Source organism: Maylandia zebra, linkage group LG23, assembly GCF_041146795.1.
Source record: "Maylandia zebra isolate NMK-2024a linkage group LG23, Mzebra_GT3a, whole genome shotgun sequence".
Classification (NCBI taxonomy): Eukaryota; Metazoa; Chordata; class Actinopteri; order Cichliformes; family Cichlidae; genus Maylandia; species Maylandia zebra.
In genome coordinates, this window is record NC_135188.1 from 28,698,684 (window position 1) to 28,713,604 (window position 14,921).

At 40.7% G+C, this 14,921-nt stretch overlaps 1 protein-coding gene across 4 annotated transcripts in view; it reads right to left on the reverse strand.

The window, feature by feature from the left end:
- Positions 1-2,870: 2,870 nt before the first annotated feature.
- The window catches only part of als2b (alsin Rho guanine nucleotide exchange factor ALS2 b), a 31,075-nt gene continuing 19,024 nt past the window's right edge, over positions 2,871-14,921 (reverse strand). For all 4 annotated transcript variants that reach the window (XM_004571267.4, XM_004571266.4, XM_004571265.4 and 1 more), the window contains 12 exons: positions 10,719-10,796; positions 10,496-10,629; positions 10,248-10,412; positions 10,039-10,156; positions 9,467-9,624; positions 9,154-9,270; positions 8,888-9,064; positions 8,729-8,786; positions 8,275-8,336; positions 8,015-8,164; positions 6,607-6,703; positions 2,871-6,524 (listed from right to left, as the gene is read on the reverse strand). In XM_004571267.4, coding sequence (XP_004571324.2) covers positions 6,486-6,524; positions 6,607-6,703; positions 8,015-8,164; positions 8,275-8,336; positions 8,729-8,786; positions 8,888-9,064; positions 9,154-9,270; positions 9,467-9,624; positions 10,039-10,156; positions 10,248-10,412; positions 10,496-10,629; positions 10,719-10,796 — 1,353 coding nt within the window. In that variant the 3' untranslated portion in view covers positions 2,871-6,485. The remainder of the gene's footprint in view (positions 6,525-6,606; positions 6,704-8,014; positions 8,165-8,274; positions 8,337-8,728; positions 8,787-8,887; positions 9,065-9,153; positions 9,271-9,466; positions 9,625-10,038; positions 10,157-10,247; positions 10,413-10,495; positions 10,630-10,718; positions 10,797-14,921) is intronic.

The window sequence follows — 14,921 nt, forward strand, 5'->3', positions numbered from 1 at the left end:
AAAGTGAAAATCTTCTCAAAATACCTTCCAACTACGACCTTTCCTACAAAAACAGTTATAGTGAGTAACTGTTTAAGAAGTACTGAAAAAAGACAGTTTACACTCCAATTTGCTTAAGTGAAAGTACAAAAGTATATATTTTTATACTTGACAATGAAGTACCTAAAACAAAATACCTCATTAGACACATCCACAAGTATGAACCATAATTATTAATTTTTTAAAGTCTATCACATTGTTATTATTCTCCATCTACTTCCCTTGGATCAGATAATCTGCAAGTACAGATTATCATCCGCTGTTATACAGATGATACACCACTATACGTTCCCCTCGTTCAATATTATTGCTTGTCTATATGATGTTAATTACTTCCTTAACCAATCAGTTTCCAAAGTTGAGGTCCTTTCATTAAACTTGAAAGGAGAATCTGTCCTCGATCACAAGGAATTCCACCTGTACCCTGGGTGTGATGACCAAGGTCTCCAACTAAGAAATGTTGCACATTAAAATATTTTCCATCGCAAACAGAACATGCCTTCTTCTCATCGTGTTTGGACTGTTGAAAATTTCTTGAATTCCACCTCCGGCATCCAGCTCATTTAAAACTCAGTAACTTTACCAAAATCAAAGGATCAAATGCACCACACTCATTACACTGGATTAAACACAGTGAGACAGTATTGTGTACAAATATTTTGATTATTTATTTATTTTTTGTAGTAGTCTTGAGGTATAGTTCTTCTGGCTCCTTGAAGAACATTTGGCTTAAAAATAAAAGCTTTTCTGTTCTTTTTAGTCCAGTCCTTGTATCTGAACATTTTCAGAGGAATCTTTTTGTTTGTTTGTTTAAGCCCCTTAACACTAAGAATCATTCAGGCATAAAAAAGGCACCTAGCTCAATAAATGAGCCAGTGTCATGTTTACACATAACAGACAACTTAGCAAAGAACCCAACTGTTCTTAAGGAGGAGAAACAGGGATAAAAGGCTGAAGTATGCCAAATTACATAAGAACTGGATTGAAACTCTGGTCTGATGGAGAGATATGTACAGTATGAACAGGGGAGGTCAGGAGAGAGGAACCACACAAGCACCATTAGATTTTGATCACCCGTGTAATACCATTTAAAAATATCTGATTGGTGACGGTTTCCTTCTTTAGCATGAAAATAATGCCAAACACACAAATATTGATTTTCAAGCTTGTTAAAATTGGATGAATTGTTTTTGCTCTTGTATGTTTACATGTTTTATTAAATCACTGCACCATTTTCTGAGCAACATACAACAAAAACTTAAATCAAAATACAAACAATGAAGGGTGGGTCAAGACTTTTGCACAGCACTATATAGAAAGAAATCTTTTATTATGAGCATGGACTTGATTCCACCTACAATACAAATTTACTGAGAACCTCCAAAATTTTCCCACAGTTAGCAGAGGACCTAAACCCACCATCTACTTTCAAATCACTCCTTAAAATGTACTTTTCCTTGTTTTGTGTTTGTAATTCCTTATTTTTCTCTGTGAGGACAACTTGACAGTTACCTGTTTGACAGTGGAGGATGTAAGATTGTGAGTTGCAATTTCAAGTTAAAAAAATCTCAAACATGTATATGGTTATTTGAGATTGTACATACAAGTGACAGTATTTTACAATCAGTTCTGTAGGATTGTCATTTTTTTCTTGTGTTCAGATTTTTTGTTACAAATTTTTAAATAAAATATAAATATTGCAATTACTGAGAATATATTTTTTATTATATTAAAATATCATTTTGAGTATATATATGCAGGGTTGCTCCTCTATATTTTTCATCTCATTATGTGTGAAGTTGACCACTTTGTACAAAAGGAAAAAAAAAAAGATGCAACAGCAGGCATACGGATAAATTCCAGTTTAAGGAAAAGGCTGAAAATGACACGCATTTTGTTTTACTAAATTATATGTGCAATTTAAAACTGATTTTAAAAAAATACAACTAAAATGTATATTCAATGAAATGTTATATATTTGATGTGGAACATGACTATCGTTATTATTATTCCAATACAGTATCCAAATTTTTGCTGGGTTACTTTTAACATTCACATGTATGTGAAAATAAATACGTTGCCAAGTTTAGCAAAAAGAAAAGAAGTTTACATTTTAGCAGCCTGTGGTGCCTGTAACAGGAGAGCTTTTTTTTATTAATCATGAATTCTTCACAAAATTTTACACCCCATCTCACAAGATGATAAAGTTGCAGAAGCAATCATGAGAGCTAGTATGCAACAGACGTAACTTTTGCCAGTGATGCACAGCGTGTGAATGCTTGACTGTGGCTGACCCATCAACACGTTACAAAAAACATGAGATTCAGGCTTTTCATTGGGACTTAAATATAATTATTTTTTAAATTTTCAAATTTAATAAAAAATAAATAAATTACCATTTCAGTACTTTAGACTGTACAGTGTGATATAACTTATAAAAAACATAAAATTTTCTATTTATATTTGCACACAGGAAGCCCATATGATTTTATTTTAAATAAGAGAACTGGATTATTGCATTTTAATTAAAAATTTCATTAAAAAAAATATATATATATACACACTCAAATTTGGAAAACTTTACCTTGTAGAATAGCATTTTCATTTACAAGTTTTCAATCACTAGCTGCTTTTCCACCACAGCACCCAGGTCCTCTCGTAGGGACTCGAGCCAGAAATGTCTTGCAGAAGAATTCATTCACCTCCCACAAAAGTCACTGTAGCTGAGTCGAGTAGCCTGATTGCAGCAACATCTCCACGATAAGTGGGTGCGAAGGAAGGAAGGAAGGAAGGAAGGAAGGAAGACAGACAATGGAGGCAAAACACCTAAGTGGATTTCCACCAAAATGATTTTATTGCCCTTTGTCATCAATTAAAAGTACAACACGTTTGACATTGTGCAAAAGACACAGGTGGGCCCGTTGACAAAACAGCCGTTGGTGCAGTTGGTTAACCAGCTGCAGGGTTTAAAACATCAGCGCTTCCTTCAGTTTACACTTAGCACAAAAACACTCCACTCAGTCTGGACTAAATAAAGTCAGTCAGTGTGTGAACAACCACTACATCAGTAATCTGGTTTCAAAGTCAGCCGCGTCACTGTCAGAAAAAACTGTTTTCATAGGCAGCAGTGAATCATGTCAGCCTTCAAATTTAAGCTGAATAAAATATACAAGAGATGATGCTGAAGAACACCCGAGGGCGCCTTCTCTAGTCAGTGAAATAAGAACAGAGCCTGGCTTAAACATCAAATAAATGTTAAACCCAAAGGCTAAAGTGTGTAGGATGCATTCTAGGGATGAACTCGGTGAACTCGAAAAAAAGACAATACTGCTTCATTTCCATGAGGATCGAGCACATTTGGGCTCATGAACACAGACGGAAGATTATAAAATGATTTTTACTGCACGTGTGAGGACCACACTTCACCTCAGATACAAGCAGCAACATCATCACATATCAGTTTAGGTTCAACAGTATAAGAAGTTCCCATGAGCAGGTTTAAATTTTACAACCTCTGACAAACAATTTTCTGCTTGATTTTCGAATATCCCGCAGGGCGAGAGCAGCGGCTTTACCTCTGATCTGCTGCTATTTCTATTGTCGAAACTATCAGACCAGGGCATGAACAGCAACAAAAGGAAGAATCCCCTCTTAATCCCTTTTTAAAGTGGCATGTGTGACGCAGATCACAAGTAAGCAACAGTGCCTGATGGTTGGGGGTGGGGGGCAGCATTAGCAGATGGTGTGAAGCTTTGAACTCTATTATATCTATAACAGCAACGTTAAAGCGGCCTGCTTCTCGGCTCAGACATCACTCGCAAAAGGCAAAATACACATTTCTGTCCTTCTTGTGATTAAATCAGAATTCACATTGGACCGCTTGCATTGATTATTTTGCAGATCAGTGAGGTTTAGACCTTTAGCTGGTGGTTAGTTTCCTTCCTTGGCTGTGTGGCCTGCCTCCACATGATTAATAGAAACACTGTCAGGATATTTGCAGCTTCCTGCAGCATACAAATCAAACGTCTCTGCATACTGCTAAAGGACGATTTCTACAAACAATCCAGCAAAATGAGTTTCTGCAAACATTTCAAACAAGAAATGGACAAAGGAGATGCTAAATATGTCTTCACATTAGGGAAAGGTTACAGACACTGCTGATTTGCATAAAGCTAAAAAGTGTAACCACAGAGCGAGGAAGTGGATGGCTAGTTGCTCAAAATGAAGCAGTGATGAACGAGAAAGCTTCTCAGGTGGTAAGAAAGAGTGGAAACAAACCGTCAGGTAGCGTTAATACAATATAAGTGAATTGTACAACGTCACTGTCCAATGACTGTAAAAAAAACAAAACAAAACTTTTATCTCTAAAAAGCAGAAGGAATTTTCAGCTTTTTTGGGAATAAAAAAACAAACCACATCTTGTCCTCAACTCCTAAGATTAAAGATTCGAATCGTTATTTTTTTATTAGTGAGACTAATAAATAAGACTGTAATAAAGAGCAACACAGGTTCTCCAAAAGCGCCAAATTTCCACTTCCTACCACCACCTTGCAGAGCTGTAAGACTGTCCTGCGAACACTGGGCTCAGAAATACAAGCCAAAGACACCTCCTGCAAAACGCTGTCAATGAAAAGACATTTCTGTGGACTGAATAATGAAAAGCTCATCTTAAAAAAAAAAAACAAAAGAAAACATTAAATACATATTTTTCCTCTGGCCTGCAGTGCTGGTTGTTTTTTTTTTATTGTTTCCTCTAAAGGTATAAGTCTTATCTTTAATCTTATGAACATAAAACAAACCAGGTGGCACTGTACACCTTGTGGTGCTCAAGGCATTAAGAAGTCTTGAAAACTCATCAATTTCTAGACTACAGGAACTATGTTCGTTCTTCCAACCACCACTGCTCCCAGTACACCTGGAAATGGATCCCTGTACATTTCCAAATCGATTTTATTTTTTAAGTCGATAAGTATCATATGACAGGACAAACATGGACGGCAGCCGCTTGGCTGAGCTCTGATGTTAGCTTGTTTGGTCTGTAGGTGGTCAAAGAAAATAGTTCCACCATTTTATTAAAATACCCAGATCATGATTTCTAAAATTAGACCTCATTTCTGAAGCCTCGTTAATGGTAACAGAACCTGCTGTGTAGACGATTAAAGTGACGGCTCTGTAACCAGTAACATGCTGGTGTTAGCAGAAGCAGGAAGTAAATTAAGCTTTTTCCAGAAAGTCTTTTCAGGATCTGTTTTGATGCTATGTCAGAAAATTAGTTCAGGTATTTGCAGATCACAGATAGGTAAAGACCCACATGATCGCAAATGTGCTTCTGTAATTGAGCCAAATACTCCAAAGTGGTGGTAAAGTCGCTTTTGATTTTACCTTAGATACCACTTTTAAATGGCATGAAAAGCAACTAAATCCTCATCAAGTCAGCAGCTGTTGTGAGTGACAGTGATGTGAGGAGAGATGAGGTGAAACAAAAAGTTTTTCAGTCTTACTTACAAGATATTTAAACGCATTTGCTTTGCTGCTTTGAGCACCACAAGTTGAGCATCTCTACAGCTGATATCCCCCAAAAAACAGACACCTAATAATGTATGCACTAAAGGCCAGAGGAAGGATACGCATTTTAAATGTAACAGTCTGAGGTTATGTTCAGAGGACGTGTGAGTACGCTTTCAAGTCAACAATCCGGCTGAAGCTTGCGCTTCAAATGAAGAAATAAAAAAAATCTTTATAAGCAACTGTTTAGATTCAGGTCCGTTCACTGATGCTGTAACACGTTCTTTCTTTAAATACAGTATGAAAATGGGCAGTCAGCTTGCCCAGATAAATCCTCTCCAAGGAAACTTTGAACAAGTGTCAGTTTTACTTGCAAAAGAAAAAAAAACAAAAAAAAAACAAAAACCTTCCTTCAGGACCGGCTCCCCCCCTGCAGTGCCTAACAGCCACTAACCGTAGGCATCCATCTCAGATTATAAAGTTTATGAATCCACAGTTTATAGAGTTACTTCCTCTTCATGTAGCTTTCACTGAAAATAATTCATGTTTCCAGATTTACTGTTTGTTTTTTTTTTAAGATTAAAAATTTTAAGGAGAAAAAATGAGGTCCGGTATCCCACAGACAAACTTTGCACTCCCTCCCTGCTAAAGGTGATTTAATAACAGTCATCTTTATTCCCCAACTCCACCCACATGGATGGTGCGACTGTGCTCGCGTCTGTCATCACGGCGACATTTCTACCTTCATCACCTGTGGATGATGAGTGTTTCAGGGAGGGAGGGTCTGTGACGGGATGTGTCCAAGCAGCATTCGACGACCTGTTCTTATGACCCCTCCTCCTCCCTGTCAGTCATCCTCATGCCCGGCTACTGGAGCTGAGAGGAGGGGAGTGGAAAATCAGCAGCATGAAGGTCACCGAGGACTTAGCAGCAGTCTCGTCTTAAGTGACCTTCTCATGCTGGATCTGGTAGTAGCAGGCCTGCAGGGGGGAGAGATACCTGAGTGACCTAAAAGTTTTGAAACGCTTGCAGACAAAGCAGCGTGAGCTGCATGTGCGTTACCTTGAGGGTGGTGAACATAATGCCGTGTTCTCCGTGCTGGACGCAGGGGTCCATCAGGTCTTCGATCAGACTGACCTCAGAACCGAGGTTCCTGATACTGAAGAGAGAAAGAAAAAAAAAGCCAACCTTTGAGTCAGATCTGCTCCTTGCTCGTCATGTCCAGTTTCTCGTATTGTACCAAGGCTGTGACGCTAAAAGAGTCCACCATGAGGTGCCATATGTGGACCTAGCAAATGGTAGCCACTAGCTCTTCTGCTCTGCCTCATTTTCACTCATTTCAGCCACTGAGCTGAACCTCTTGACCATGTTTGATGATGGATTATCTGACAAATATAAAATGACTCACTCTGTGCTAAAAGACAATCCAAGACATTTGTTTCTCATGTGTATGTGTGTACTGCATGGTGATATGCTCCACACTCGCATACCACAAAGTCATTAGGTACACCTTCCTAGTTCAAGGTTTGTCCCTCTTCTTGGTTCAGAGCTTCTTTCACTCTTCATGGCATAGATTCAACAAGGTGCTGGAAACATTGCTTAGAGATTTTGGTCCTGACACATTGATATGAGGCAGTAAGGCCAAATTCTGACTGTAATGTTGGTGAAACCAAGACTCATCAGACCAGATGATGTTTTTCCAGTCTTCTATTGTCCAATTTTGGTGAGACTGAGGGATTTGTAGCCAAAGTTTCCTGTTAGTAGCTGAGAGGAGTGGCACCTGGTGTGGTTGTAACAAGTTGTTAATTGAGTTACTGTTGCTTTACTATCAGTTTGAAGGAGTCTGGCATCAGCAAGACATTTTCACTGCTGCTCAATGGATTATTTTCTTTTTCAGACCTCTAGAGACCAAAATATGTGTTGGGGAAAATCTAGATCAGCAGTTTCTGAAATGCTCAGAATAACCACCATGCCACATAAAATCACTAAAGTGATCCTTCTTCCTTATTCTGATGCTCAGTTTGAACTCGAGCACGTCTCCATACAAGCATGCGACTGGCTGATTAGATATTTGCATTAATGAGCAGTTGATCAGGTGTGCCTAATGAAGTGGCCAATGAGTGTACATTTTCTCATGTTTATAGTGCAAACTCCGTTCTGTGAAGCATGTCACTGATCTGCTACAACTGTCAAGTCATTTGAGAGCAGCTGGGATGGGTGTAGGTCTTTGAATAAGTTGAACAGCAGTATTATTGACTAAAATTGCCTTCCCCACCATCACGTAGAACAACCTCCACATTTAAGAAGCTGAAACCTAAAACTTTTGGTTATGCTTACAAAAATAGCAAAAGCCCTTGCAGTTTTTCTTAGGCCATTCTCCACTGCTTGTGTTTCTGCCCACACCTCATTTTCGCCATTTATTTCTGTAAATGTGTGCATTACTGTGCTTTTTCTGTGGTTCAATGCTCACCGCGCTCGTAGTACTACATAGAGGAAGACAGGGAAGAGGTCGTCCATGGACCACAGGAAGTCCTGCTTCAGAAGCGCCTGGACCTCCTGTGTGATCTCCTCGAAAGTGAGCTGGATCACCTGCAGCTTGTCTGATGGCGTGAAAGTTGTGCTGCAAAAGAAAAGAGGACTTCTAGATGAAGGATGAAGGAACCAACCACTGCCCCTCCCCTCTGCTGTATTTTCTTTAAAAGTATTAGAAGCCGTTGAATGGAGCCGTACCTGATCTGCTGTAGTGTTTCCACTGCAGAAGCAAAGCAGGCGTCTTTGGTGCTGGAGATGACCTGGACAAGTCGCACAGCAGAACAAACACGCTTTACATCTTTATAACAATAATGGATGCAAACAACATCCCCTCACCCCCTTTGTCTTTAAAAAAGTACTACAGAAATAAAATTCTTAACAACAGTAAGGAGACTTAAAAGACTGAACTGAGAGATCACTATCAGTTTAAACCCATCATAAAAATGAACTAAACAGGATCTTTTACCTTTGAGATGAATTGTCTTTAACAGTGTCATGTGTAAATTAGCAAATATTTAACTTAAGATTAAGATTAAGTAAAAAGAAAAAAATCCAAAACAAAACAAGTTAAAGGAAATTAACAAACACAATCAATGTCAGCACAGCCCCAAAACATCTGAGCTAGTTTTGGAAAATATGAACAAAATGATACCAGTTGCTTCTCGCCAGGCGCAGGCAAAGATGCTGGGATGGAAACAGGCCAAAACTTTCTGACAGGAGGAAAACAGAAGAAGAAGAAGTAGTAGTATTTATGGATCTGCATAAAATAAAAACAAACTCTTCTACAGCCGCATGTTCAGCTCTGACGTACTGCTGGACGCCCAGGAAGGCGAGCAGGGCGAGGTCGGGCTGCTTGTTGAGGCGCAGGACGCACTCCCAGTACACGTCGTCCTCTCTCTCCTTGTCCAGGGCGTAGAGGGTGAAGAGCGGCGGGTAGAGACGGGGCAGAAGGACAGGAAGCAGCAGAGCCGAGCTGCTCACCACGCGGCTGAAACACAAACACACGGAGGAAGTCGTTAATAACCAGAGCCCGCTCACCGGAGATATGGCAGCAGCGGGACGTGGATCCATCCTTACGCAGGTTTGGGAGACTCCGGCAGGGCATCAGTAGAATTGGGCTCATTCTTCTCCTGCAGGTCGGTGGTCGGCTCTGGGATTAGACCGCCCTCTTCTGGCAGGTCTGGGAATAAAAATCTGAACCAAAGCAAAGAAAAACATACAATAAAATCGTGTAGAGTCATCTAGAGAAATGTTTATTTGCCTTTGAAATCAATAAGCTCATCTCACAGTTCCCCCTCCTCTCCGCATTACTGACAGCCTGAGGACATTATGAGGCTATCTTGGCTGTTATGCAGACATGAAGGACATTGGATCCATTCACAGTGACTACCTGACAATCAGGAAGATGTGGTTGAGGTAAGATTTAATCTCGCTGACGGCCTGATGTAGGAGCCGACGGTTGGCGCCAACACCCACGTAGGTCATCCTGTAGACCGCCACCAGGGTCTCCAGCAGCTGACCCAGAGGGTGCAGCGGAGTGTCACACGCCTGGAGGACAAAGGATCATTTTGTCAATGCTGTGCCTGCTCAGGGGTCTCATCGATAACCCTCCCTCTAATGCTCTGCAACACTCTGATCAGGTAAACAAGATGACCAGAATTTTTATTCAGCGTTAATGATTTTGAGCTTTAGCTGTTAAAATTATATGTGTAGAGTTATTCATTTAGGACTTTCAGTTTTATGTTGTTATGGTCGTATTTCTCATTATTGTTTGAATTATTACAAACCAGTCAGTGAACGCTCTAATCAAGAAAAAAAAAAAAAAAAATCAATCAGCACAATAATCATTAGTTGCAGCCAGTTAAAGAGCTCCAATATACTCTAAAAACCTGTTTGCAGGTTAGTATATCAGCAGTTGTTATTGCCACCGGTACTTTTACTTCGTCGACTCTGTGAACCCACCTTGATTAGGTAGAGGCGGATGGCGTTGTATCTGTCCATGGTGATCGGCCCTACGTGCTGCGGGATAACTTCCAGACTCTCCAGCGTTTTGTTGTGAGATCGAGACAAAACATCCGGACTGGGATGCACAAACATTGGGAATTTTAGATTCGAGATGTTTTTACTTCAACGAGAAGTTTTATGACCAATAAGAAGGCGTCAGGTGGTACCTGTCCAGGATGTGTCGCCGGCTGGTGGTGAGGGCCACAGCAATGTTCTCCCAGGCCTTTTCGGGCTCCCCTCGGCCCGGAGCCTCACAGCCCAGCTGACTCCAACACTCCTCGAAAACCGCCGGCCACTTATCCTCGGCACACACACACAGATGACCCAGCTTCCTGCCGCATCAACAAACAATATAAAGTATATACAGACAAATTAAAGTTTGCTTTAACAAACATGAGACCACTCATGAGCTTACATGGCTTGGGTCTTGTCCTTGTCGGTGTCGAACAGGTGTGGTTTAAAGTAGGAGCCCGTCACTTTGAGACCAGAGCCCCATTCGCCATTGAAGGAGCCCTCCAGGTAGTCACCATTGGGCATGGTCAGCACGCCCTGAGGGAGAGCCAGGACATTTAATAACAAGTACCTGCACTCGGTATTAGATTTAGAAGAAAAAATTTAAAGTATTCATATTTAGTTACCTTTCCACTGAGGGTCCAGTCGTCTGAGAATTCGCCCTCGTACGTCGTGTCGTCCTCTGACAGAAGGACACCAGTGCCCTGAAAGAGTCATCATCTCCCATTTTAAACACACATTTATTATTATTATTTTTATATATATAAAACACCCAGCACGCCCCTGCGGGCGGTTTATCCTTCAAGCTCGGGTCCTCTACCAGAGGCCTGGGAGCTTGAGGGTCCTGCGCAGTATCTTAGCTGTTCCCAGGACTGCGCTCTTCTGGACAGAGATCTCCGATGTTTCTTCTTAAAAGTGAATGTTTCCCCATAAATTCTTTAAGTCTTACACTTAAACAATCTGACATTCCTTTTAGACTTAGCCCTGCTGGCTTTAAATATTTGGGAGTTAACATGACTCGTACTTTGTCTTCTCTATACTCTTCCAATTTCTCCCCTTTAATGACTCAAATTCAATCAGATTTTCAGAGATGGAAATCGCTACCTTTGTCCCTAATTGGTCGGATCAATGCTGTAAAGATGAACATTTTGCCTCGATTGTTATTTCTGTTTCAGAGTATTCCTATATTTTTACCTAAAGCTTTTTTCAAAAAGTTAGACCAGCTAGTTACATCGTTTTTGTGGGGAGGGAAACACCCCAGGGTGAGGAAATCATTATTACAGAGACTGACATTTGATGGTGGTCTTGCCTTGCCTAACTTTTTATTTTACTATTGGTCCTCTCATGTTCACAAATTGACCCATTGGCTTGAATCTCAAGACCTGCTGTGGTGCAAACTGGAACGCCTGTCGTGCACTTCCTCATCCTTAGAAGCTTTATTATTCTCTCCACTACCACTTAAGCCTTCTCATTTCACCCAAAATCCCGTGGTACAGTCTAGTCTAAGGGTCTGGTCACAATTCAGGAGTCATTTTAAGTACATCTCTGCGTCAGTACACATGCCCATCACGCAGAACCATCTGTTTACTCCTGGCCTCATTGATGGTACCTATGTACAGTGGAAGCATCATCTATATATATATATATATATATATTTTTTTTTTTAGGGGTGCAACGATATTCGTATCAATATTGAACCGTTCGATACAGTGCTTTCGGTTCGGTACGCATATGTATCGAACAATACAAAATTTGTAATTTATTTCATCAACTTTCCTTCTGACGATGCTGTCTGTGTTGAGCGCTCAGTGAATCTGCGTTCGACTACTCCGCCTAGGCTACACTGTCGAGCCCAGATCCACTGAGCGCTCAACACAGACAGCATAGTCAGAAGGAAGAGCGCAGGGCAAGCTAGCTCTCCTTGCAACATGGCAAATTGAACCTCCCCCACCCTCATTCAGATCTGGCGTTTGGAATTATTTTGGTTTTCATGTGACGTATGACCCTGAAGGTAAGCGCGTCATGGACTAAAGTAAAACAGTATGTTGGATGTGCCATGCAATGCTCAATTACATGGGTGGGAACTAGTGTGTTATCGCAGTTAGCTCGTTAACGTGTTGGCCGTCTAGCCCCATGCACGGGGCTATCAGGGGTAGCTCGTTAACGGAGATTTGCCGTGTTGTGGCGTTAACGTCATTTCAACGAGATTAACCTGAAAGCACTAGTGGGAACACAACGAATATGACTGCACATTTACATCATCCTAGTACAAAAACAACAAGCATGCATGCTACAAACTTTAGCCGAGTCATTTAGAGAGCCGTTAGCACATGAGTCTCCTTATGGGGACCTGATATGTTTAATATGCTGCTGAGAATATAGCCCAGAAGAAGCGGATAGTATAGCTTTTATTTTGGAAAGAGACATTTCTCTGTAATAAACTCTCTTTTCCAAAGATGAGTGATTCCTCAATCAGATACAGGGCTTGCAATATCGCTAGCCCGACGTCCCAGGGCTAGCGATTTTTTCAGTCGGGCTACCAAAATCTATCTCTGCCCTGCCCGTCGGGCTATTGTAGGAAGGAAAAATATATGTCAATGCTTTTGCATTCTTTCGGAAATGTAGCTGGGTAATTATGTCATTGGCATCGGTGAGCCACTGTCAATATGTGACATATTGAAATCGCGTTTGAATTTGCGCTTGTTTTTTTTGCTTTCACTTTGCAATCGCTCGGACAGCACTGATTATATATTGTACATATATTTATTAGTTTCAGATGTAGCCATTCTTGTATTTTGCTTGTTTACGTTATTGTATTTTGTACAACTCTGTTGCTTGTGAAGCTCGCACACAAGAATTTCACTCACATGTACTGTACCAATGTACCTGCACATGTGATGTGACAATAAAAGTGATTTGATTTGATTGGTGAGTGATGATAATTTGTGCACCAATTCCTCTGACATCGTCTTATTAATCGTTAGCTTACTACACAAACATGACAAGTGAAATCTCCCGCAGCAAGCTTAAACATGTGAGAGGTTGATCGCGCAGAGAATCGCTGAGCTTATGTGAGTGCGTGTGTAAAAGCAGCAGGATATATATTTTAGTTCTGCTGAGCCAAATAAGACAGGTCAGGGTGAAGAAGTGACAGCCAAAGAAAAGCTTACCACAAAACGGAAAAGTTATGACAAATCAGACTATAAGGCAAAAAGAAAGTGCAGCTTTATGGTTTCATGGACAAAAGAATTTCTGTGGCTGCAATATGATGAGCTAAATAACCAGGGCTGCACATAAGTGGTCCGCAGGTGCGCATTCGCTGTCAAAATAAAAAACACGCACAAGGGTTAGGGTTAAATTTAAAAACTGTACTTTTGAGTTAAAATATATATTTATAATTTTAATAAATGACAAATTAAAAAGGCATGAACATTTTTTTTGTATCGAAAAAAATATCGAACCGAACCGTGAATTTTCTGTATCGTTGCACCCCTAATATATGCTGCTTAGGGGTGGGCGATAGAAACGATATAAATTTGGCCAACCATACAGATTTTGACTATACCGTTCTACCGCGATAGCGCATGTTGATGATGTGATCAAGCTGCGCCTGTTTTGGTCGAAAGCATCGCAGCGGCTACTACCATTATCGTCTGCAAATTATGCCGGGCGACAGTCATAACAAAGAGATGAAGCACTTTTAAAATATGGGGAAAGCCAAAATGGTAAAATGGTAAATGGCCTCTATTTGTATAGTGCTTTTACTGGTCCCCTGCTAGGGACCCCAAAGCACTTTACACACCCAGTCACACACTGGTGGAGGCAAGCTACAGTTGTAGCCACAGCTGCCCTGGGGTAGACTGACAGAAGCGAGGCTGCCATAATAATAATAATGGATTGGATTTATATAGCGCTTTTCAAGGCACCCAAAGCGCTTTACAATGCCACTATTCATTCACTCTCGCATTCACACACTGGTGGAGGCAATATTGCGCCATCGGCCCTTCTGGCCAACACCAGCAGGCGGTAGTTGAAGTATCTTGCCCAAGGACACAACGACCGAGACTGTCTGAGCCGGGGCTCGAACCGGCAACCTTCCGATTACAAGGCGAACTCCACACTCTTGAGCCACGATCGCCCTGCACTTCCTCCACTTCCCTACCATTGATTCATTAATGTTGAATTCTCTCGCAGCTGCTCTATTCCCATGTTGTTGCAGTATATTAAAAACTAACCTTGTATTGTGGATGAAAAATCTCAGTTGTTCTCCTGACTGAAGTTTGGCCCGTGTATAGTATCCATTAAGCAGTGCGGTTTACCAAAGTTGTACTAAAACATTTTTTAACAGATTTCTGCACGCCTAAATCGGTTCGAGGTCAGTAAGCACAACCAGAATTCATACATAAGGCACACTCTCGACTTTTGAGAAAATTAAAGGATTTTAAGTGCGCCTTATAGTGTTGAAAATACATTATACAGGAGAATATATCGTGATATATATCGTTACCGCACGTGCTTCAAATTATACCGCGATATAGATTTTAGGCCATATCGCCCAGCCCTAGAGCTGCTGTTACAGTGTTTGCTACAAGAACACACAAACGCACAGAGCTCCAATGAGCTCACTGTTAATCTGTAAATGTGACATTTCTGCATTATGCGTTTGTATTATTTCATCTCTGGGCTTCCGGTTTCTTTCATTTAAGGAACATATTTAAATTGTAAACTGTTTTTCCTTTTTCCAGCTGAACTAGAGACAATTACTCACACATTTATGTCATTGTGCTTCTTCCTGTAAAGCTCTGTTTACTGGCTTAGATTTTAAAATA